Source organism: Convolutriloba macropyga, chromosome 6 (genome assembly GCF_964194025.1).
Source record: "Convolutriloba macropyga chromosome 6, txConMacr16.3, whole genome shotgun sequence".
Lineage (NCBI taxonomy): Eukaryota > Metazoa > Xenacoelomorpha > Acoela > Convolutidae > Convolutriloba > Convolutriloba macropyga.
Genome location: NC_134473.1, coordinates 63055646 through 63080552, shown reverse-complemented (window position 1 = coordinate 63080552; position 24907 = coordinate 63055646). Strand labels below are relative to the sequence as shown.

Below are 24907 nucleotides of genomic sequence, written 5' to 3'. Positions count from 1 at the left end.
AATTTTTTCGGTTGAGAACTCTAGACTTTATGTTTTTTTTTGGCTCTCTATGTTTTCCTTGGTTTTGAAATTGGAGAAGTTTCGATTATTTATCATGCATGACAGTCAATTTGTCCTGCTTTTTTTCAGTCCTTTGGTTTTTCATAGTCTCGAATTTAAGACGCTATTTTTCTGCTGTGTTTGGCCTCTAGAGAAAATGGCATTTTTTCTGGTCTTCAGCTGAAGACAACTTATTTTTTAAACACTGGGTGCGCTCAAAAACTCTTTGTCCTCAATAGTTTTTTATTGATATCTGCGTGCATTAATTTGTTTCAATAGTTGATTATACATAGGTATTCCCGAACGGTCTTTGCTCCATTAACTACTGATCCCGACTAGATGAACTGTTTGAGAAAATTTTTTGGAAAAAATTAATTTGAGGCAGATTGTTAGGACCGACTCAGCAATTTCTTCAGGTGCTCATCAAAGATCTAAGCTTATAGGTCTTGAAAAAAATATATAATTTCATTCGGGAGAAAATGTTTTGGAAGAAGTTTAGTTGTTACAACGTTTAAATTGTCGTGTTTATTTTCTATATTTCAATCTCGGAAGGCTTCTCGACTGATAAGTCCTTCTCAGTTGTGGCAAAGTATTCGAGTTGGCTTCTTAATTGCCGAGTCAGTTTTTAAGTTTGCAGTGATGAAAAACTACAATGTATTTTGTGATCACCCATATTCAAATAGTTTTTCAACTGCCATTGGTGAATTTCCCGTTTGAATTACTTCAGTGGTTCTCCATTGTGTTGAAAATTTATGACTGCTAGTTCGAAGAGAATTGTTCATATGCCGCGGTTGGGCAATTTTGATATAAACATATAGGAGGATTTAAATGTCTGACAGAAGAGAATTTTCGACCATCTATTAATACAGTCCCCATTTCTGCGCGAAAGAGAAGCTTAGTAATTGCTGTTACCAACGTGACACTTTTGTGAAGGAAAAAATTGAAAACCGCTCTTTCAACGGGAGGTCCTGTCTCAAAGAGCGTTACTGAATGGTCACGACGTTTTTGAATAAATTTTATCTTTTTTTGAATGTTCAATTATTGAATCTCACTTTGAAACGTTCTAAGTAAGATTTAAACGTTTGCATTCAAAAAAATTTCCCTCTCCTCAAGTAGGTCATGCGTTGATTGAGTATGTTTTAAGTTAAAATTGTCGAAAACGCTTGAAAGAAGCTTTCCATGCTAAATTACCAATTTGAGTTTTTGATGTTTTTTTGGATTAAAACAAATATCTGGGACTCTCGTTATTTCACCTGCTTTCCAGTTGAAAACTATATTTTCTTCAAACATTTGAGGGGAATTTTTTCTAATTTGTTTTGGTCCGGTTTTTTTTTCGCAAAAATGTATTTTTGTTCGCAAAAACTTTTTTAGGGTTATCTTTTTTAAAAGGTTTAATGTTTGCCTTCGCTCTCGAAAAAAACTTAAAAATCGTTTTCAAAATGTGAGAAAAACTATTTTCGAAAAACGAAGCGGAGTTTTGACCTCTGATAGATTTTCTTGCAGCAGTGTCACCAAAATTATATTAATATAAACGTTTTCCTTGATTATCACATTTTCATTAAGTTCTTGTCCTGTTGGTAGAACTTATTCTACAGTCTCAGTTTATATAAAATTTTCGCGTATATTTTTGTACTGAAGCTTTCGCTAAGTTTCCTGCTAGATTAAAATATTATCCGTAAAAGACTTTTTGATGTTAAACGATAATAATCCAAATCCTGATTAGAAAACTTTTTTTGTTGCCACCGTTTTCAGAATTCTTCTTTAAAAATGCATAACGTTCTCAAAACCTTGATTTTTTAGTGACCAGAAGATGTCTTCATAAAGATTGTTCTTTTTAAGTCGTGACAAAGTAAATTTCGCTTCAAACCTGGGGTTTTAATTTTTTTTACTGAACCTCATTATGTATTAATCTTCCATCTTCTATGGTTTTCGGTATTATAATTCTTCTTATCTCATTCAAAATGTGCTCCAAAGTGTAAATTTTCTGGGAACAATTGTTAAAGTCGTTTCCGTGTAATTTAACAAAAAACTAAATCCTATTCGTATAATTTCCATAGTAAGCTTTTTTTACCTCACTCTCTTACGCAGAGAACATCTTTTAGCCCCTCACAATGCAAAGAAGACCTTCGATAAATTTTTTTGAGTAATTTGCACTGTTCTCGATATTTTTAATCAAGTTAGCTGATTGAAAGTTTGCATTTGAAACCAGCGGAAACGCCGCAGCTGGTTTTCCGCCTCCTCGAGGCTCTTGATTGCTTCTTTATGTAATTTATTGTTATCTCTGATGAGTCATATCCGCGTTGCCTAAGTTTTGTCTCAGGTCCAATCGGACTTGATTAGTGTCTACGCCTTTGAGGAAACCCCTCATAAAAACATTCCAATACGATCTTGCAGATATGCTGTAACGCAAATGTTTGCAAATTTCCAAAAATCTGTAACTTTTCCGCTGATATGCTGGACTCTCCTACTAGCCTCCAGTGGAACACTATCAATTTCTCATTATAATGTTGTTTATAAAGATATCATTATAACTGTTTATAAAGATTTTTATAAAGATATCACAGTCTCATGGTAACTCTTCCTAGTGACCTCAGAAATTGTGACCGATAAGAATCAATAGCCAAATTTAACGCAAAATAATGCGGCCAATAATTGTTTTCGTGGTCGTTAGCGTTTACTGTTTCTTTTTTTGCCGCTTTTGATATTTTGACAAGTACTCAAAGAATGTAAGATAATTTTCAAAACCATTGGTTCCCGTAAACAGAAAATTCAGCAATGACTTTCAAAGCAGTTGGTTTTCATATAAAAATTCAGTGAATCTGTTCAGTGCCCAAACACATTTTTAAAGCTCAAACTCAACCGCTTTTGAAAAATAACAACACTCTATCTATTGCCAGTATAAGTAATAACAAAAATAAATTAAAATTGTGTTTTGTTGTTAATTTTTTCTCAGAAATTCACTAATTTAATCTTGAACGCAATTTAATTGTCGCAAAATCGTTTACGATCAATTTAATCTGTCCATTTTTTAAAGGAGCTTTTTGTTGAAAATTCGAAGTTTGCACTTTGTCTGCTCAAAAAAAAAGTTTTTTCTTGAAATTCAGTACAAGGCTCTTTATTAGCTGGTGTTGGTTTCATTTCCTTTTAATCCCTGTTTCCATTTTAGTAGTCGCCTAAGAGCAATCTACTATACCTTTAAGGAACATAGCGTGGTACTTGTTAAAATACAAGAAAGAAGTTGAAACAATAAGTATTTATGCTTGGGAAAGATTTATTGTTTAGAAGATTAAATTAAGTGGTTAACTAAGAGCTTAAAGATCAAATGAAAATCTTACTTAGGACTGTGTCAAACACTGGTTCTCTCACTGTGGCAAACTAAAACAAATTAAGTCAATTCTGATATATCGGTTTGGTTTATCTTCCTCGAAGCCGGATCCTCGTTTTGTCAAATGCCTATTGTACTTCCCCGCCAAAATCAAACCTGTGTCAGCCACAAAACAAGCAAATAAAAACGACATTAACTATATCCTTAACTCCGATTCCAGAGTTTCGTTTGTATTAATTTTTGAAAAATTATGGGTGACACTCACAACTCTATGAAATTTGTGGTTTGTTATTCAATTCATCTTCTCAAATGGATAAGACTGAATTGTGTTAATAATAAATTCTTTCAAAACTGTGCAGAGCACTGATGATGATTGAGTAAGTTACGAAAACTGGAAAAAGATTAAAAAAAGTCTTAAAAGCTTTTTTGCATCCTTTTAACAATCAACCTTCATTAGCAGTGATTCCTAAAAAATATGGTCTACCATAAATTTCAAAAAAGCTGAGCAAGTAAACAGATTTTTGCTATGTCTAACTTGGTTCACATAGGACTGAAAATTTTTTCGGATGCGTTTTGTGATAAAAAACAACTAAAAAATTACGCAGAAGTAGTACACAATCTTTTCAATAATTTAAAATTATGAGTTTATTAAGATGCCGTCTAAACGACTAAGTTCAAACTAAATGACTGCCTATGCAAACTTATTTGGTATGTAATGGAATGGTGTTTATGGTTGAAGTTACAGTTGCTCTAAAAGAACTCAACTCAAGCATTCTGGCTCCAGAGATCTATAGCTCCACAAAAAAAGTTTTTAAGTTTAATGTTTACAAATGCTCAATTTAAACGGAAGTGCGTCTAGTGCTTGCAAAAGCAGGTATAGCCTTGGCTGCAACAATGGTTGTAATACTACCAAAAAACTAGGATGAAATATTTTGAGGCATCAATGCAAAAACCAGAGCGCAGGCAAAAGTTTCCAATTCTGATCAAAATGGTAATTGTAAAGACTGCAACAAGGAAAAGGTGTGGAATCTAAGTTGCTAAAGAACTGGCTACATGGGAAGTACTAAAATTTAACACAAAAGGAATATGCCAATATGCAGGATGTTGATACGAACTTTGGAAAAGTGGAGGATGAAGCTGTATGTGAATAATATTATCTCCACAGTTAGTGGTTACTCGAACAAAAACTCAAGATTTGCCAACACAGTACATAAAAACTTGCAATTTATTGTAAAAAATTAATGACAAAAGAAATTTGGCCTTTATGATATCAACACAAATTTGAGCAACAATACTAAATTGATCTGTAAATGGTTTCAACAACCAATTGACACAGGAATATTACCATTCTGGCACCTGAACATCACATCAGCCTTGAAGAAACGTAGCTCAACGGACTGTTTACAGAGCTTTAACAGTGTAACAAGCTGACCGACCTTGAACAGAACATGAAATGTTGGACCAAAAACCAAATGAATGGTCTTCAAATATAGTGAATTGAACCAGATTTTAAATGAGACTTTATCTGACAAAAATCAAGTGAAAACAAAACTAAAGAGCATCAAAAGCGCCGGGATAGATCTCATGAAAAACCAACTATTTTTTTACAATACAGAAGCAACCAAATTTTTAGAGCAAATTGCAAAATTTATGAGAGTTGAAATCAGCTGCAACGATCTTGCCTCCGAACCAAAAAACATCTTTTGATGAAGTCCAGAAATCACACGTGATGTAGGAAACAAAATAAAACAAATGCGGATCCCATAAAATTGGGCAGAGAAGCAAGCATCCTACTTAACATTGGGATATCTAAACTTCAAAAGAACGATTCATACTCGTTCAGATTCTTGCTGAGCCTGGCTCAACGATTAGGGTTGAATGAAAGTCAAGGATGATTGCCGCAAAGTATAATAGCTCATAATTATCAAAAACAAATTCATCAGCAAACTGAAGTCGGCACTAAACACACTAGACAAACTTTAGGGGCAAGTACTTGTGCTAAATTATTAGTTCAAATCATTTATTTTTATTGAATTATAGGGAAAAAATATATGAATCACAATACATACTTTGCAGAACCCCACACAAAAATGCTTACTTAAGACAAAATTCTGAATGACAACAGAAATACAAAAACATTACCAAATTCAAAAAATCTGGATTGGAAATTTAGTTTTTAAATTAAGTGATAGAAGATGTATACATGAAAATGTAATTAAGCATAATATATTGTGAATAGAAAAAACTCGATTCGAAATTTTTTAATTTTTTTTCCTAGAAATGTTTAATTTGTGGTCTCAGACAAATGCAAATACATATTCATTTTATACTAAAATAAATTGGGAAACGATTTAAAAGTATAAAAAACTTTTAATGAAAAATAAAATAATTTAGAGAGTTCAAAAACGTTTATTTCACAAATCAGAATCTGTTATAAATTGGCAAATCACTTTCTGCTAGTAAAACAAAATTTTGAATTGTCATTTTCCGCTATGTCTTTTTAATTTGCTATTCACAGTCTCGTCATTTAGCTTTGCGAAAACATATTGATATTCTACAAAATCCGTAACAATTCGAATCATTTCAAAGTTTTGAATGACTAAATTGCCATTTTTGAAAGTGCTTGCGGTTAACTAATATTTTAATATCAGCTCCTGGCGTCGGTTCTCATCGCACCTATTCAGCAAAGATGTCGTTAGTGATATCTATTCACGAGCTTCTTTTACCACAAGTACGGTTCATTTATATGCCAATGAAACGCGCGTGAGGTAATAAGGTTTTCGCCTACATGCCTGGTGCTCTGCCATCCAATGATATACCATCCAAAAATCTGCTGTCTAGTGTTTTCATTATGCAAAATTGCTGAATTGGGTTGAACCGCCACCATTTCTATGTGTTTCCCTGTTTTGCAGATCCCTCTGGTTTGCATTATTAGCATCTCCTGGTTTAGCTTAACATTTAATTTGCATTCCATTTTTGTTTTCGCGGTCCATTCAAAGTAAAAGAAGGTTGTTCCCATTGTCTGATTTACAAAGCCTGACAACGGTTTTTCCGGATATGAATTTTTGCTTAATATATGTGGTTTTTGTGTCTTTGTCAAATCACTTTTGGTTGCTTTTAGATGGATAAAACTATGGATAGTACTTTCAAAAATATTGTTGTATTTTGAAGGAACATGCAGCTACCGTAATTCAGAAAAGTTTTCTTTATTTTTGATTGTGGTTCTAATTACAGGAAACTTTTCTTCATTAACGTAGATTGGCGTTCTCAGTAAGGTTTGCTCGTAATGTGTTTTTGTACTCCAAATATGCTTACACTTTGTTTAATACCTGAAGCAAAACACTGAGGATGATTTCTATAATGCAATTAATGTCTTCTACATTCCACTCAAATAGTTTTCGCTTACTAGATCGCTATTTATTAGAGTGTTTTCGCATTGAAAAGTTTTCCAAACAACAACAACCATTATTTGTTCTGATTCTTCTTTTTATTTGGACATTCTATGTGATACAAGTTCTGATTTTTTTTGTTTTTGACGGCCTGGCCGAATGGTTTTTAATGAAAACAAAGTAATATTGTTTTCCATACTTCGCTTTTTTTTAAATCTCAAACATGTAAATTCGAATAGACACAAAATTAAAGTTACATGTTCTAATATTATATATCTAATATATATCAACTACATACTACATCTTTGCCTTCTATAACTTAACATAATAATAATAAAAAACTAAGGTTCAATTTCTAGTTCTCGTGAATATTTTTTTAAAAAAAGTATTTTTTTTATAATAAAAGTATTTTTTTAAACTTTTAAGGCCTTCAATTTTTTGTCCATTGGAACTCTTTCGCGTCTTTTTTGCATCTCTTGCTTTAATTCTTTTAAATTTTTCCTTTGATTTTGCTTTCTTAGAGCTTTTGGAAGTTTATTCAATTTCCGAACAAAGTTTATTATAATTGAATTTTGACTCCATTTAGATTTACATTTTTTGTGAGAAAAAAAATCATATGTACGATTATTAACTTTAATTTCAACGTCTTCGATTCTTCTGAATTTTCTTTGGTCTTGTATGTTTGTTTGTTGGACAATATCGAAAAGTCTTTTTAAGGAAATTTCTGCTATTTGAATTTCTGAGGGAAGTATTTTATATTCAAGAGGTAGTTTATGAGCACTGTCATATTTTGTTTGAAAAAAGCTCTCCAGAGCTGTTCTTTTTTCGGCTCTTTGATTCTCTTCAAACGTTTTATCCAAATACAGCAATAAAACTGCTAGCGAAGTCTTAATTTCCAAATCGTCGTTTGACAATACCTGCTTCCGTTGTATATGAATTGCAGATTGTTGTCTGCTAGTTTGTGTAGGAGCTTGACTTTTGATCTTTCCATATCGGGAGCACTGTCACTGGAGTAAAGACATTGCGAAAAAAATCAATGGCGGCCGAGAAAGAAAGTTTGATTTTTAAACTTTTAGTTTTTTATTATAAAAGTTGCTCATTGGCCTCAAGCACTAGAATTGATATTTTTTGTCTCAATAAAATTTTGAAGCTAGTTCATGGCTATTTTTCAGAAGATGAAGTTTAAGTATTGCTTTAATTACGTTAAGAACTTCCTGGAATAGATAACGCGAGGCGCTTTGTTGTCTCTTTTTGTGAGCAATCGCAATATTGTAAGGTTGCGCTGGCGATACCGTTGTTTGTAGTTTATGATAAAAAAGTATGAAAAAGGAGTTCTTGTTTATTTTATAAGAAACAAAGTTTCATTAACATCTTTTGGATCTATTCTGTTTCGCCCCGCCCCCCCAGCTTAGTGGGCATAAATCATTTATGACCCCCATACGCACGTGCTTTTTTATTACATACTAATTTGCTATATAACATATAAATTGTAACTGGGGGTCATAAAAGACACTGGGGGGGGCGAAACAGAATAGATCCCATCTTTTTTGGGGAATATTTGTTGCCGCAAAAACTGGGGGCAGTTCATGTCTTGACTGTTTTCAATAATATGTCGATCTCCTTAAGACACAAAATTCATTACCTTTCTCCAAAAGCACAGCTCTATTTCATTCCATCTACAGTACTTTGTCAGTTATGCTCATTGCTGATGTTTCTCTTGTATCAGTTAATGTTTGTTTTGAAACTTTAGCGTAAGATTCGGCGGATGCCTCTAATTCACTAAATTTTTCAGCGAGGAATCTTTTTCTTGTATGCTACTTACAAAGCTACCTATTAACTAACTTGTTAATGTTTACTAGTTAATGGGTTTCGTTAATTTTGTGTGCTTTTGGGTGCATTAGCCCTTGAGGTGTGTATACTTTGTCAAATACTGGCCCACCTTTTCTATCCAGAGCTTCGACTGCGACGTTGTTTTCTCTTAAAGGTCAATTTAGACGGTGTGACAGCTTTGCATGCTTTGATTCATTCTTTTTGATCAATATCTGATCAATGAGCGATTTTCTTGCTGAGGTTGCGGAGGCTAAATGTATATCCTAAACGGATCTGATCTAAAAGGATTTTTCCGCTGGCCGACAACGCTTCTTATAAGCTTTGTTCAGTTCTTCATTAAAAACTCTACGGTGGAGAAAATTTACTGCCCAATAAGAGATGACGCCGTGATTTGCAATGAAAAACATCAGAAAAGCGGATGTTAAATAGTCAATTAAATACCTCTGTAAGAAGTATACTCTTGAGTTACCATTCTCACGTTTTTGTAAGCTTCGAAATCTGTTTGTTTCACATTCGTTGTTCCAACTCAACATATGGCGTTGCCTGGAGGGTACATCAATGCTGGAAATCAGCACCATAATGGACAAGCTCAGTCGAACTGCTGAGAAATGAGTTCTTATGTAACGGTTTTGCTTCTACCGCGTCGCCAAACATTGTCGGGCGTTTAAATTTCACGACCCGCGTTCTGATTGAGTTGGCTATACTGCTAAGCAAAAAATGCAGTCCATTGCTTATTAATGAAGAGGTTTTTGAAAACTTTAAGTGTGCTTATCCTCCGGCAGTACACATACTCTCGAAAACCGAAATGTACTCAATTTCAATTACTCAAACAGATACTTCATGCTGGAGGTTTTTAAGTTCGAAATGAGTTTTGTTAGAGTGTCGTTTAGTGCATCATACTGGTGAACTTGATTTGGTCTTCTGATCCACCAAATGTCGAATATTCCTCAAGATACTCCGGTACCCTTATAATATCCCGGTACCGATATATTGCGAGGCTAAGAGATCAAACTTTTTGTCATAAATGGAATGATTATTAGCGTGAAAATGTAAACTGGCTGCCAAAATATTTTTCTCCTCTTTTCTAAAATTGAAATTTTTTGAAGAGCATCATTGTTTTGTGCCTTTCTATGTTTTTTTTTTCTATTTGTTGACCGAGATAAATAGCTGTTAGTGAAATGAGCTGGTATTGAATTTTTATTTCATATTAATTTAAAAACACTGTGGCTATACTTTTTCTCAGTTAAAATGCTACTTAAAGTGATTCTTTTTTACAACGAAAAGGACTTCATTCCCACTTTTACATAAAACAATAAAATAAAAGGTTTTTAGAAAGTGTTTTTTGATTAAACAAATTTTCCTTAAATTCCAGTAAACTGCATACGAGCGTCAGGTCCTTGCTATGGAATGGCCATTCTGCTGCAGTGGAAAAAAAATCAGTCGTCAGTTGGTCCCTTTTACAACAAATATGGAGATTTGGCTTTTGCCTTAAGGTGTTGTTAAGTCCCTAGTCCATATCCCGAATTTATGAAAAGACCTCTTAACTCAAGTTGGGAGGCATAAATGTTGAATTAAATTACACGTTCGAGGACTCTAGTTTAATTCGAGGCTAAATCTTTCCATAAGTCCAGCCAAATCCTTTTCATATGCAAAAATGAGGCAAACTAAAAAAATTCAGACAGCATCTGTGATCGATCTCGTGACCTTCTCCAATCATATCCAATGCCTATTCAATTGCGCTACATGTCCTTAATTTTGAAGGAATTTGAGAACAAGTCAATGTAAAGGTCTCGATCGTAATTCAAGGACATCGTAATTTCATTGTCCAGCAAAATTCCAGAACAACTTTATTGTTTAGCCAAATTCCAGAACAATTTTTTTTATGTCCATCCAAATTTCAGTACGTATGTTTTAGCTCGAGCCAAATTCTAGGTCGGTTGTTTTAGTTCCAGCCAAAGTCCAGGACGTCACCTTGGGACCAGACAAATTCTTTCCATACACAGTATCTGTCGAGGAAATTCTTTTCATACCTTAAATCTGTCGACGACTGTCTCTTAATATTTCGAGGTCCCGAATAGGGGTTTGACGCATAAATTGTCGTTTTTCTCTCTCCTCGGGTCACCGGTTAAGGTATCAAAAATTGTGCATTTTGCACGCTTTTTTGACATCCACTGTGAATCTATGTCAACACCATAGTAGCACCTGATCAATGATTAACATTGATTAACATTTTCGTTGCCAGATAAACCGGTAATGGTACATTAAACAACATCTTTTCATTTTTTTAAATATCTGTTGCCATTATAGTAGCTGCCTAAGAGCAAGCTATTATACTTTTAATGATCTTAGCGTGGTATTTGTTAAAGTACAAAGAAGAAAATTGAAACAATAAGTATTTATGCCTTAATTAAGATATTTATTTTGGATATTTATAAAACAATTTTTTGGGGAGACGAAGACCTACTGGGGAGACAGTAATGAAAGACCTAGGAGTAGTTGTAGCCGACACTCTTACATGGGCAACTCATTCTCAATTCTCGTACTCAAAAGGCTTTAAACGCTCTTTACTCTATTAAGAGAAACCTTTCTTTGGCAAATTACGCAAACAGGAAAAACTCGTATGTCAGTTATATTGCTCCAATTATCAGTTACGGCTCAAGTGTGTGTGGAAACCAGGCAAAGTTGAACTCAGTCAAATTGAAAGTGTACGGAAAAAAGCAGCAAATTGGATCACTGGAGGCAAAATTCCTTACAAAGAACAACTCGCAAAACTCAATTTACTTCCCTTATCCTTGTACCGTGAGCTACATGTCGTTTTGTTATTTGCAAAAAATTTTAACAGGGAAAGTTAATTTAAACTGGAAACTTTATGTATCAATAACCGAGCCAGGTACAACTCGATACCAAACGACTCGTAACTTCATATGTCGACAACCAAAACTCAGGAAATGTGAATCCGATTATTGGTACAGGCCCTGCCACCTTGCGAACACCTTCAACGAGTTCTTCCAATACAATATCCTATTTCATGAAAACCACAAAGCCAAACTTCAGACTGCGTTACGATGAAAACAACACGTGCTCTTGGCGAATTATGTGTGGTTGCAACGACTGCATGAACGTGAAAAAACTGAATTTTGTTATCTAATAAACTGAACGAAACAAACTGGGGTTAATGTAAAACCCTTGGACTTTTTTCTAAATTCTGTATTAATATTATTATTATTGCTGATGGAAACAGAACGATGATCAAATTTGTCAATGATTGTGTTGATTAAGTTTCTCTGTTGTGTAATTTTTTCTATATTGTTCGATGATTTTTGTCAGGTCCGGTAGGGTAGCACCTGTGAAGGAAAAGACACAATTGTCTGCATACGGTTGATCAATCTCCTTGATAATGCTGGAATTCTCTTCGGCAGTGCACTGCAAGTGAATCTTTGGATGCAAGTTTTTTGTTTATGATTTTACAACAATTGAAAGAAAAAAAACAACCTGATGATGTTGAAGACTGACTGGTATGTTCTGCCACGGTTTCGCTCACTGGATGGCCAAAACAAGATCTATTTAATAAGTTTATCAGAACAAATAGGATAGTTATTGGCCTATTTAGTGTAGTTTCAATTCAACGCCTAATTGTTGTGATAAACTTATTAAATAGTTTTATGGATGGTATAGATGATGATCTGCCTGACTTGGATGCACTTTTGGGCCAAGCTGAACTAGCCGTAGAAGAAAACAAGGCTTAGGCGAGCAATCGGCAAACAAGTAGTTTCAGCTCTGATCCATTGAACAGCGCTGGTGATTTTGGTCATCTTCCTGGTCAAGAACCGATCCAACTGTCGGGTCTTTCCCTTTATAGCCCCCCCATGAAATTATAGCCCCCATTATGGTATAATTACCAAGTGGGGCTATAGGTTATCTGACCACCAATCTGGTAACCAGCAATCTGATGTAAATGAACAGAAATATGAAATCACTACTTCGGGAAACAGCACCGAAGAAGAAAGTCTCCCAACAGCATCCGAAGAACGTCACGATGAAGAGACTGAACAAAGTGGAACCTTTAACATTCATTTAGAGGAAGGAACGCCAAGTCGAGAAAATATAAGTTCAGCTCATGCCGTTGATGTTTAAGAATTTAACGTTCTGTTAACTTACGAGAGTGTCTCGGTCGTGAATTATCAAAGTTCTGAAATAACTGCTCAAGTGTCAGATTCAAGGTCATATATTTTCGGCTTTTATTGGCCTGACGTCTCAGAGGTTTAGTTTGAGCAATACATGAGTGAAATGGAAAATGAAATGGAAATTAATTCCTATAGCACTTCAAACAGATCTGAACAAAAACGGACGTCCTTAATAGTAGAACTTCCCCTTTCCCCTCTTCATGGCAGGGCGATCCTCCCAGACGCAGGCCAATCCCCACATTCTGCAAGCCAGCATTCCCCTAGCTCTCAAAGTTATTGCAACCAATTCAGCTCTAACATCTCCAACCCCCGCTGAAGCGTCTCAGTTTGGTGCAGCATCTGCGGCTATGTGTGCCTAAAGTGCGTCAATCTTCGCTCCCACAGCCAGTACTTCAGGGGTTTCATTTATTCACATTGCACAAGCGTTGAAACGCAAGCCTCCTCTGGCCTGATGCAGGCACTTAGCTCTCTCACGTTGGACGAAAACGCGGGCAGCTCAGGCCTAACACAAGCCCTGAATGACCTCCGTATCTCATCTGAAGCACCAACGCACCACCCGTTCTGGGAATAAGCCTGCAGCACCCGAGCATTCCACCAACAGCAACCCATTATGCATCTCCACAGAAACCCTCTCCCCAGGATGTCGCCAAACATTTAGCCACGGATTTTGTCAATGCCCGTTGCCGTGTTGTCAAGTTTGTGCCCAAGGTTTCAAGAACGAACTACGCAATGGCTTTGCAGTCAGTCATCGGAGACATTGTTGGGACTCCAAGTGATCACGGGCGCCAGCTTCTACTAATGCCACTGATTTGCCTCAGGGTGCCCAGGGCTGGCAAGCAAAAGAAGACCCTCACTAGCATTGTCAACCGACAAATCTCCCTCTGCCTCGAGCACGCTGACCCTACCAAAATGTTCTCCCCGCTGGTGGCAAAAAACAGACCTCGCGAACGCGACCCGCGGTCGGAACTTATTTAAGCTAAGATCGACAAAGGCGCGATTAAACAGGCCGTCCATCTTGTCACATCATCGGAAGATCTTTCACCGGCCGACGAGGAATCACGCGATCAGCTGCAATCCAAACACCCTCCGCGTCCGCCCGATCGTCACGCATTCGCCTTACCGCCAACCATCTCAGACGTTTTACAACTGTCGCCCGACATAATGAAGGAGGCCGTCAACTCATTCGCCCCGGCTCGGCTGGTAGACCAACCGGACTAAGGCCACAACACTTGAAAAACATAACCTCAAGAGCCGCCAACGAAGCCGGAAGTAGTTCTGTCCTCTATAATGGACCTTTCCAACATCATTTTGCGTGGTGAAATCACCAGTTCCTTAGCGCCGGTCCTGTTTGGAGCTAATCTTCTTGCCCTAGACAAGAAAGATAGCCGCAAGCGCCCGATTGCAGTTGGAGAGGTATTCAGACGCCTGACGGCAAAATGCGCAGTCAAAATTGAATCCGGACGCTTTGCAAACTATTTTATTCCAGAACCGCTTGGAGCGGGCGTGCCACACGGCGCCGAGGTGGCAGCACACGCAGCCACATCATTCATCAATTCTACCCAAGATGATGTTTTCCACAAACTTGATTCGAGCAACGCGTTCAATAGTTTACGAAGAGACTGCATCGCCGAAGCGTGTGCTGAGCATGTGCCTGCGCTGAAAGCTCTTGCTACCCTTCCTTCTACCTGGATCACACATCATCCTCTCGGGGAAAGATTTCCAACAAGGTGATGCCCATCGTTCGGCTTCAACTTAACGTTGTACCCCAGCCTACGGCAACTCGTCTCCCGATTTAAATGTCATCTGGACAATGTTTCCATGGGCAATAAATAGAGAATTGTACTTGCTGATCTAGCATCATTTGCACAGGCAGCGCAGACCATCGGACTGTCATTGAACACCTCGAAATGCGAAATCACCGTGTTCGGGTCGAACAAGCCCGCCATCTGCGCCGCCTTTGAGAAGTTTGCCCCGGTATCAAGGTTGTTGACCCCTCCGACGCCACACTACTAGGCTCCCCACTAAGAAGCAGCGACCTAGCAGCTGCACCTTGGAGATGACTGATCTGTTGTCAATTCTCTCCGAACGAATCACTGACCTTCCCCGCCAGCAGGCCTTTTTCCTTGTCAAGAACTGCCTCGCAGTCCCCAAACTGCTGTATCTCCTTCGCACTTCCCCCACGTTTTGTCTTCCTGACCTCGTCTCAAACCTTGACGAGCAATTCCGTGACTCCCGTGAAAAGCTGTTCAATGTTCCACTTACGGTGGACACCAAATCGGGTGGTATCGGCATTCCCCTGCCTTCGGACTTATGCACAGCAGCATACATCTCTCACCGATCGTGCGCCAGACCCAGTTCGACCCTTTCTGGCAACAAGCATAATGGCGAACTCATGAGAAAAGCAATTGAAATATGGACTGCACAGGTCCCAAATGACACGACACCTCCCCTCGAGAGTATAAGACAAAAAGATTGGTACCGGCCAATCGTGCAGTCAAAGCTCAATTCTCTTTTGAACACCGATGAGTCCATAGATCGAGCCCGCCTCCACGGTTTTGCCTACCCCGGAGACGGGGACTGGCTCAATGTTCTGCCATCAAACAACCTCGGCCTTGCTCTGACTGACCACCAATTCAGCATTGCCTGCCCTCTGCGTCTAGGCGCCCCTGTCTCATCTTCGCACAAATGCGAATGCGGCGTTGTCACAGACCGTTACGGCAGCCACCAATTGGTGTGCCCGAAAATTATGTCTTGTTTCGCCCGTCATCAACTGGGCGACGATGTCATCTACGACTCTGCGCCCCCCTAATATCCCAGCATCCTTAGAGCTTGTCGGCCTCTTTCGAAACGATGGTCGCCGGCCAGATGGGGCCACACTCGTTCCCTGGGGTAGAGGTCGCTCCCTCGCCTGGGACTACACATGCGTCCACCGCCTCGCAGAGTCACTCATTCGAACATGTCTGAACCCCGGCGACCGACGCAGAATCTCGAAAACGCAACCACCAGTGACCTCCCACCATGTTACCTGTTCGAACCGATCAGTGTTGAGACCCTTGGAAGGATCGGCGACTCAAGCCTCGCCTTCCTTCGCACCGATTTCTTGCGCATTGAAGGCGCGACCGATGACCCCAAATCGTGCATATACCTAAAACAACGACTTGGCATAGCCATCTAGAAAGGGAATGCGGCTTGCATAATGAAGAGCATTCATGACATCAGCAACCGCTAGCACTCACACCCATACGACCCCACGCCTCACTCATCCTCCCCTTTTGCTCTCTGGTGCTCGCTAACCTTTATAACTCCTCCCCTTTTAGACAATTTCTCAATTTCGCTCGCGCAGGTTTATTCGCACAGGGCCCAAGACCCATTTTGTTTTGTACCTATGGTAAATTACCATTTCCCCATTCATCGCTTGGACGCCGCTCCTAGAACCTAGCATGTTTGTAATTTTATTACGGTGCGTTTTCTGTTTTGCAAACTTAGATACGCAGCTGTGATTTTTCTGATCCCCCCCCCCCCCCCAAGTACGTTATGCTCCCCCCAGTCACAGAGCGCATGTCATTATGGTGATAGAGGGGGGCACAAACTGAAAAGAGCCGATTTTTCATAGAGGGGGCTCATTTCCGTCCATTGGCGGGTAGATCATAACGTTTTTTAGTTCAAAAACTAAGTAAAATGTAAAAGAAGAAACCTGTTATGTCATTGGTTGAGACAGCAAAATTTTCTGCTTCCTACGCCTATTTATTGTTTCCTAATTCGAGTCTTTCTCGTCATAGCCCCCCCCCCCCAATCATGGTAATTATACCATAATGGAGGAGGAGGGGGGCTATAACGGGAAAGACCCCTAATTCGTTCATATTCTGAAATTTGTTATTTTTTGCCCCCCCCCCCCCCAAGTTTAGTGGTCAGATAACCTGTAGACCCCATCATCGTAATTTTACCAAAATGGAAGAGGTCTATTATTTAATGGGTCTATAATGGGAAAGACCTAAATTTTAAAATTTTTGTTGTTTTTATCTGCTGTTTTTAGATTTAGTACAGATGCGGTTGCTAGAAGATCAAATAGATTGTCGGGTGCTTCTTATTTCTCAACAGATTCCTTAGTTCATGTGATCTAAAATGGATTCTCTGATAAGTTCAGTTGCCAGCCTTTGGAAAACAGATTTGGAAGAAGAACCTTTAGGATGGGAGGTGAAGAAATTGGCAAAAGCGCCGTCCTCCAAGTATTGGGAAATCACCGAGGAGAGTGATTTCATTAGCCTTTACAAGCGAAAAGAGGGATATAATCCATGTTCTATGATAGTTATTCATAATCGAAGTCCTGGTGGAGAGGGGAATCAGAAATCCGAAAATGCTGAAGGACCGTTAATTATGTACAATGTCGCCAGACTAGCCCTTCCCGAGGATGCGGAAAAGGACTGTATTGCGTTGCGTAACCAGTTTACATTACTCTTTCAGAATTCAGCTCAATTTTTTAAAGAGGGTACGATCAGATCACTGATAGAAAGCTACACTGTGAACAAATTGTATGGACCAGCCCATGTGCTTGTTAAGCTGGGCATGTGCTCGTACTTGAAGCAGGACTGGATTAATGATTATTTGTCAGTTCCTGATGGAAACGGAGTTTATCCAGTACACGTAGCTTGCATTGTAAGTTAATCTGTATTAAATTAGATTATTTCTAGATAAATTATTCAGAGATGTCGGGATCCATTTCAGTCTCCTAGTAGGAGGGTTTTTCTCCTCCCTTTAATTGAACTTGGAATCTGCTAAATAAAAAGCTGTGTTGGCTTTTCCCAACTAGTACTGTTAATTAGATGAGGGGTTCTCTCTGTATTGTAGACTTTTAAGGGGTTAAATTTTTGTATCGAGTTCAAAACCAATTCACCAAACTTGAAATCCTGATCAACTTATGGCAACCCATGATGGTAACCCTTATGGTAACGTCAATTTCCACTCATTAATGTTCTCAAATGAAAGTTGTAGAAATTATTTTAGCCATGCTGTCTTTTTTATTCAATTTTTTGCGCGACCGATTTTTGTCTGACGCTTTTAAGTTCGTCCTCATAAACAGTTAAATCCCGGAGGGTATTAAGTGACTGAGCTGCTCTCTTAAAGCTTAATCAGTCTCTTAAGTGTACAGATTTGTGGTGTAAGGGGCAGTACTTGGCGATTTGGATCACCTAACTCCGCAAAGATCTGGAGAAATTTTAGTACACCAAAATGCGTGCCACTGTGTCTGTTCAACCTGGTAGTCCTCCTCGTCCCAGGCAGTAGTTACCTTTTTCTTTTTTTGTTCTTTTCCACGATTCCGTGAGGTTCCACTTGGAAAGTATCAGTTTCTGTCTCGTCTCTACTACTTCCCCCGAGGAAGGTTCCGTGAGGTTGTTGGCAACAGCAATCAATTTGATCTGTATAATGCTGGAGACAAATGACCGGCACAAAAGCGACACGAGGTACCCCTGTGGCGAGAGTGGACAAGATTGCAGGACGAGTTGCCTTAGCTGATCAGGGTGTGGCATCTGGTTCCACCTCGCATGCAGTCTTATTACCCACGCGATGCTAACAAATAGAGAAGATCAAGGGCCTGACGTGGAAATGTAACCCTGCTGATTGATAGAAAAAAGTTGCGGAGAATATGCAAAGATTTAAGGACAACGTAGTGCAGATGTCAAAGTTGTTTGATTTAGTCAACAGCCCTGATAAGCCCGCACTTGATAATCACAATATAAATTGTGTTCGAATCAACAGATTTCCCGAGGTTTGCAAACAAAACTTTCAGCGAAAACACAATGGAGACCAGTGTAAAATTTGAACACCTCTTCTTTACCTTAATGTCAGTGCTGCTCTGTCAAGTGTACGCTGACTTGGTAAGTTTGATGCAAAGAGAACAGGACCTCGAAACACTATGGTCGAATTCAAGTCTCCATGGGATGCTCGCAAGGTCTTTTCTTGTCAGGAGTTATTAAAATGCGCCGAAAACTCCAAACACAGAACATTTAGTTCAGCCAGCTCTCAGCGCAGATGTTTGCTCAGAAATTTTCATTCTAATAAAAAAAACGTGAGCTTATAAAGCAAGGAATCGACCCTAAGCTTTTAAGATCCGAAATTTGCAGTCATTCAATGAGTTCTAGTCCAGGTATCCCCTGACTCATCGAAGCAATGACTATGCACAATAACATCTCTTCTCCTAAACACCAGAAGTTTGATAAACTTTGAAAGATTTCTCCTTACAAATGCTGTAACCAACATTGTTCCCATGTTCTATTAATTACTGAAATTTTGCTGACTGGATCAATCGCGGATGGTGAACTGTTGCTAAACGATTATTTTATCATACATGTGGAACGGGGGAAGAAAGGCGCCTGTAGCTCATATCGTGTTACTCAAAAGACGTCCCAGATTTACCTGACAGGTCTATTCTGGTGCAAGTTACCTGCATCTCCCTCACCTTTTTTGTTTGCATTTTCTATAATCCAACGGCAAATATTAAATACAGATATACGAATTGTTAATTGTTCCGACCCCTCTTGAGGGGGGGAGGAACTATATACTCAAATAGGTTTTTTTTGTTCAGTCAATTTTGGCCGATCGATATAGTCATCGTAGAGAGTTGAGACTGGTATCATTAGAAAGCTTGTCCACCTTAGAATATGTAATTAAAAAGATTTGTTTAATTTTTGTTTTTGACAGGGAGATATAGAAGTTCAAACGTTCGAGAAAATAGAGTGAATTCCGTTGATTTCATTCACCTTTTTTCGGAATTTTTGACTAAAATTTCGCCAATTTTGATAAAATTTAAAAAAAAAATCAAGAAGATGTTGTTGATTTCACGTTTAAAGACAAAATATATTGTCGGCTATTTTCACTGAATTTTTTTTGTCACAAATTCCGGCTAAATATTTCACAAAATTCAGACTTTTTCATCAAAAACACCACGAAATAGGTTTCTTTAGTCCACTCTGATTAATTTTGCAGGAAGTGCACACCCAAAAACCACTAACACAATCTTCGTAGACTGAAAAGGGGGCTAATTCTACTTCAACTTCCGTTGAGAGTGCTCTGTAAATAAAACTTTGCCGTTTTTTGTTTACTTTATTCGTTGATTATCAAAACCGCGTCATTTATTTTTGATTTTTTAACTAACAAAATATCTATATCAATGACATTCCAAAAATTAAATATTCCTAATGGACAATCATTATTAGCAGGATTAGTTCTGTGCGAATCTTGGTCGTTACAATCCAAAAATTATTCGGATTGTCGTCAGTCGGTTTTTTATAAAAAAAAAAAATCGATCTTTTTTATATTAAATAACAGAACATTTCGAGTCAAAGCTCACTAGTGATAAGTCCTATTGGCTTCCTAATTAGCTCGAAATTAATTTTTCTAGTTGATTGCTTGAAAGCTTTTGGTCGTTTTGACTTTTAAAATGTTTGATTTTTAAATGAAAAATGGCTTATTGAACTTTGCCTCCATTTTTCTCTCAAGTTGGTCAACTTGTAGCGTAGTGTCAGCAATCACAGAGTGCTCCTTCTTTCTGCTGAATTCAAATTTAGTCTTTTTTGCGGTTTTACACGCTAAGTTATGGTATTCTGGCTTTGATACTACTAGATTTCAGAATTTTTTAAAAATTTTTAGGTACTTGCACATTTTTCAAGTTTTCTAGTTTTGTCAAATTATCACGTTATTGTCAGTTCATATATCACATTTTTCGCGTTTAATATAACGCACAATTGATAATATTTAAGTCTTGAAAGATATAGATTGTGGTTCTTTACCGCTTCGACGGTACTATCTCGAAGAATTTAATTGATATTTTTAATTTTGTCTCTAACTGTCGTTTTTTTTGTCTTTTTAGTCGTATTTAATCTCCTGTACAATGACCCGGTTTGATTGGCTTTTCCTGGAAAAGTAGATGAGCCGCCGTTCTGATATTAGAAGATAGATAATGGCTTTCATGACTTTGAAAACAATTGTTTTCCAAAATGAAAAAAAAAAAATTTCAACTTCGCAAATTTGTTCCTTTTATTGTCTGTTTGTTACCTGGTCTCGTTAATTAAAGGTTGAAGATGACATTATTTTTGTCAGGGGAAGGTGTGAAAAGAGATTGGTGTCACAAAATCTAATGTTTTTAAAGAATTCGTTATGACTTTACTGGCTTCGACACGGGTTTTTCACAAAAAAAAGTAAAAGAATTTTTGATTTTTGTCATATTTTACGTTATTTTTGTAGACGTAAGACATATTCTGCATAATTGAAGGTCTCAAGGGCTTCCGTTGGATGAATGGAGGAACCTATTCAAATTTTTCATATTGTATTTAATGGCTTTTATGTCTTTGAAAATAAATTTTTTTCGAAAAATAAACAAGTATTACATAATTTTGCATTTTTTTCTTTTTTGTCTAATTTTTGCTTTTTTTCATTAATGAGCAGCCACATAATACATCATCGATGTTCGACGAAGATGCAATCGAACATATTTTTGGGGGCCAAAATATGGCTTTACGGCTTCCAAAGCATTTTCTGGCAAGTTTTAATTGATTTTTAGTTTGTTGTCCATTTAATGTTCTTTTTGTAACTCCATAAAAAATTAAATACCAAGAGTTCTTAATTGTTTTCTATAGAAGCATTGGTAATTGTAAACCTATGTGATATTTTAGTTGATTCCCAATGGTTTTCATTACTTCGAAATTAATTGTTTTTTTTTTTAAATTCAGCGAAATTTCTAACTTTAAAGTTTCTGTTCATTTTGTCTAATTGTTACCAAGCTTTATTATGAACTGGTGAATAACCATTTTTTTCTGGGGAATTAAAAGTTATTTTGTTTATTTTCAGTTTTATCTGACGCTATTTTGACTTTGTTATTAAATTTTGTTTTTTAAAACGGACATAATTTTTTTGATGTAGTTAATATTTGTTGTTGTTGTTTGATTTTGCCGTTCTTCTTCGCTCGCTTTCTTAATATCGGCATATCTCATCAATCTAATGCATCATTTTGTACTCCACTGAGTTATTTGCTTTGGAGGCTATCTTTTCGTTCATACACCAGTTTTTTTTTCGAAAGATACTTGAATTTTTTGTGTTTTTCCATCTGTTCCTCATTTGGTAGACAATTATGCCAAAATTGTGGATGAGCGGGGTCGGAAACTTATGTGCGATCGCGCATTACCGAGCCGCCTTGTTCGATAAAGGGTTACAGTACATAGACAAATTCGGCAAATCTATACCCAGGATTTTCTGCTGAGATATAATTTTTCCTAATACAAATTGGAACAATGCATTCAGATGCCAAGGAGGAACAAAGTGTTCTCCATATTCTTGCTTCCAGAAATGACGCGCAACACAGACTTAATACTCGCGGTCAGCACACCTGATGTACTATTCGAGCAGCATCTCAGTGTTCATTCTACACCATACAATGAATTCAACAAATTTTCGAGGTCAGCGACCATCTACCGAAGCCATCTCGTGAAAGAATGTATGCTCTGTGGAACTAAGAAGAAGAAGAAGTTGTCCTCAAAAGAAGATAGATTGGTATATCAAAAGAAACTATTTCTATCACGAGAAAATTATGCTATTTTCAAACACTTCAAAAGCTATCGTTCAACTTGCTCCCTCTATGAAGTGCTGAAATTGGAAAACAAATCAGAAAACTCAGCTAATGGTAAAGTGAGAATAATAAAGGAATACTTTCAATCTGTCTTCAAGACACACTCCTGTCAACATAATTTCTAGTGAGAACAGTGAGGTTGTCGATTTTGATTTCCAAAATTTATGTTTAAAAGAACTGTCACAACTGGATGTCGTTTACAGCAGCGGACCAGATGGTTTACCAACTGTCCTCTGCCAGAAGCTCAATATCACCCTGAGAGCTTCGCTCTGCAAATTTTTTGATTTTCGGCAAATGCAGTCAGCTTCCATCCGGTTGGAAAATTGGGACGATTTCTCCTTAGTTTGAAAGAGGTAGCAGATTTGACTAATTGTCAGCCAATTAGACTGTTGAACATCGGAGAAAGTTTTGGAAAAATTGGTTTGCACCCCTATGAGAAAATAGCTCGTATAAATTATCTCGCCTTTTCAGCATGGTTTTTCATCGCTCTTTATTGAAAGAAATTTTATATCTTTCATCCACAATTAGTCTTGCTGTATAGAATAACCCCACTCACATCAGTATTGCACTTTATACAGTTTCTGCTAAGGCATCTGTCAAAGTCCCACATGACATACTTCTTGCAAAGCTTGCTTTTATCAACAATAGCCCGACTGTATCGGAAACTGACAAGCCCTATATTTTTGCTGATCTGACCCTCCTTATCAACAAAATCCATCTGTTTTAACGAGGTTGCTCAAAGGGAATTGAGCAAGCTATCTAAACGGTACTCCGAAAGCAATTTAGAACTATGTCTCGAAGTGCGCGCTTATGGTCTACAAGTCCCGAGATGACAATGCCATTGAAGAATTGAGATTGTCGATTGAAACTGTGTCCAATCTACAAAACGGTTTTGACCTTGAAATGTACTTTGTCCAAAAATTAAATTAGAATTTCTACATCCAAACGAAAATCAAGAAAGCGATGTCAGTTTTGGCAATGATTAAGAGGAATATTTCGTCAAAAACTACAATGCGAACGAAACTTTGCTTGTACAAGTCTGTTATCCTCCCGGCAATTATTTTGGTGCGGCATGTTGGTGGGTTAAGCAAAAGCAGTTCAAGGTTACTGGAAAATTTTCAAAAACAATTATCAAGTGGACATGGAACAGCTATTCTACAGATTAGAATATGACTCCTTCACATGGGCCTCCTTCCTCTTCCAATGTTTACACAAGTACTGGATCTAATATTGCTATTAAGAATCCCAAGTTTTCTTGGTTCTGAAATGGGCGAAGCCTGCGCAAGAAAAGAAGATGCACACAAAGGATTCGAGAATACAATTACCAACTTTCCCGATACCTTACTTCAAAACCCATTTTGATCGCTCTAGCTATATTTTCAGGACTTTGCGACTAGTCAAGGACCTACCTTCAGAAATGACATCAGTGATCCATTGCGGCTGAAGGCTCTTCTGGAATGCTTCACTCGTGTTTATCTGGCCACGTACACCGAGTCCACACCGTTCACTCGGCGGATCATTTGCGACTGCCCCATCTGCAAAGACCAACTAACACCAATCTGATCCGTGGACGATCAGGGAGGAGGCCCTTAGAGGAAATCCTCAACAAACAGAAACCCCTGAAGTTGTACAGGCCCTTCCCCTAATTTCATCCCTAACCATGCTCGACCCCACCGCCTGATACCACCACTCCCTCCGCTCACCGCAGCTCAAAAATCACTATTCTACCCCATTCTGTTGCTTATTGGAGTGAATAAATTATGATCACACATTTTTTGGGGGTCACACAATTGAATTTTTTAAGGTTAATTGAATTAATCAAGGTCAACATAGAATATCCTAATCTAATTGAATGTTATTTGAGTGTGGGTGATAGAAACAAAGCATATAAGTTATAGATATTCCTAATCAAATTACATATCAGCATTCAGTATAAAACTGAAGTTTTTTCAAGCTATAAGTTCACTAAGCTATCGCAGTTTTTTTATGGCAATCAACCAGCTATGTTGAGAACTTTTTATTGCTTACCATGAAAGTTATTCCGTTTTCCCATTATTCCGAGCTAGTGCCGTGGGCTTGTTGCAACAAAGACTTTTTTTTGGTCCACTTAGACATCAATGACGTATATGTTGTCTTTTTCACGTAGTGTAACTTATCTAGTCAACAAATAATTGTATCGATCCGTTTCATGAGATTACTGCCGAGATATGAGCCCCAAGGATAACTCGATCTTTTTTGAGCCAGCGACAAATTTTGTACTGATATCATCAGTTTTGTTTAGATTCTGTGGTGATCAGAGTTTGCATTTGTTGAGTGCTACCGGATAAAGAGTACATGTATGTTGTGGTGCATGGTTTTTTAACATTTCACAACTTTCAATAGGTTTCTCCTCAGAATTTGCTATCATTCCATTTAAATACAATTTGTGCTGAGAAAATTTGTAACGCTGATGTATAGTTTTCATTACCGGTATGAGCGTAATTGCTCGCGCTTGTACTGCTGACTCGCTAGGCGCAATAATTTT

General features: G+C 37.7%; 2 protein-coding genes across 4 annotated transcripts in view; one reads left to right on the top strand and one right to left on the bottom strand.

The window, feature by feature from the left end:
- Nucleotides 1–12161, bottom strand: part of LOC142341852 (heterogeneous nuclear ribonucleoprotein H-like) — a 567627-nt gene extending 555466 nt beyond the window's left edge. For both annotated transcript variants that reach the window (XM_075393113.1, XM_075393114.1), the window contains exon 1: nt 12146–12161. The gene's annotated coding sequence lies outside the window, so the exon portion shown is untranslated. The remainder of the gene's footprint in view (nt 1–12145) is intronic.
- A 4563-nt stretch (nt 12162–16724) lies between these two features.
- LOC142341844 (85/88 kDa calcium-independent phospholipase A2-like) overlaps nt 16725–24907 on the top strand; it is a 61700-nt gene continuing 53517 nt past the window's right edge. For both annotated transcript variants that reach the window (XM_075393104.1, XM_075393103.1), the window contains exon 1: nt 16725–17420. In XM_075393104.1, the coding sequence (XP_075249219.1) occupies nt 16890–17420 (531 nt within the window). In that variant the 5' untranslated portion in view covers nt 16725–16889. The remainder of the gene's footprint in view (nt 17421–24907) is intronic.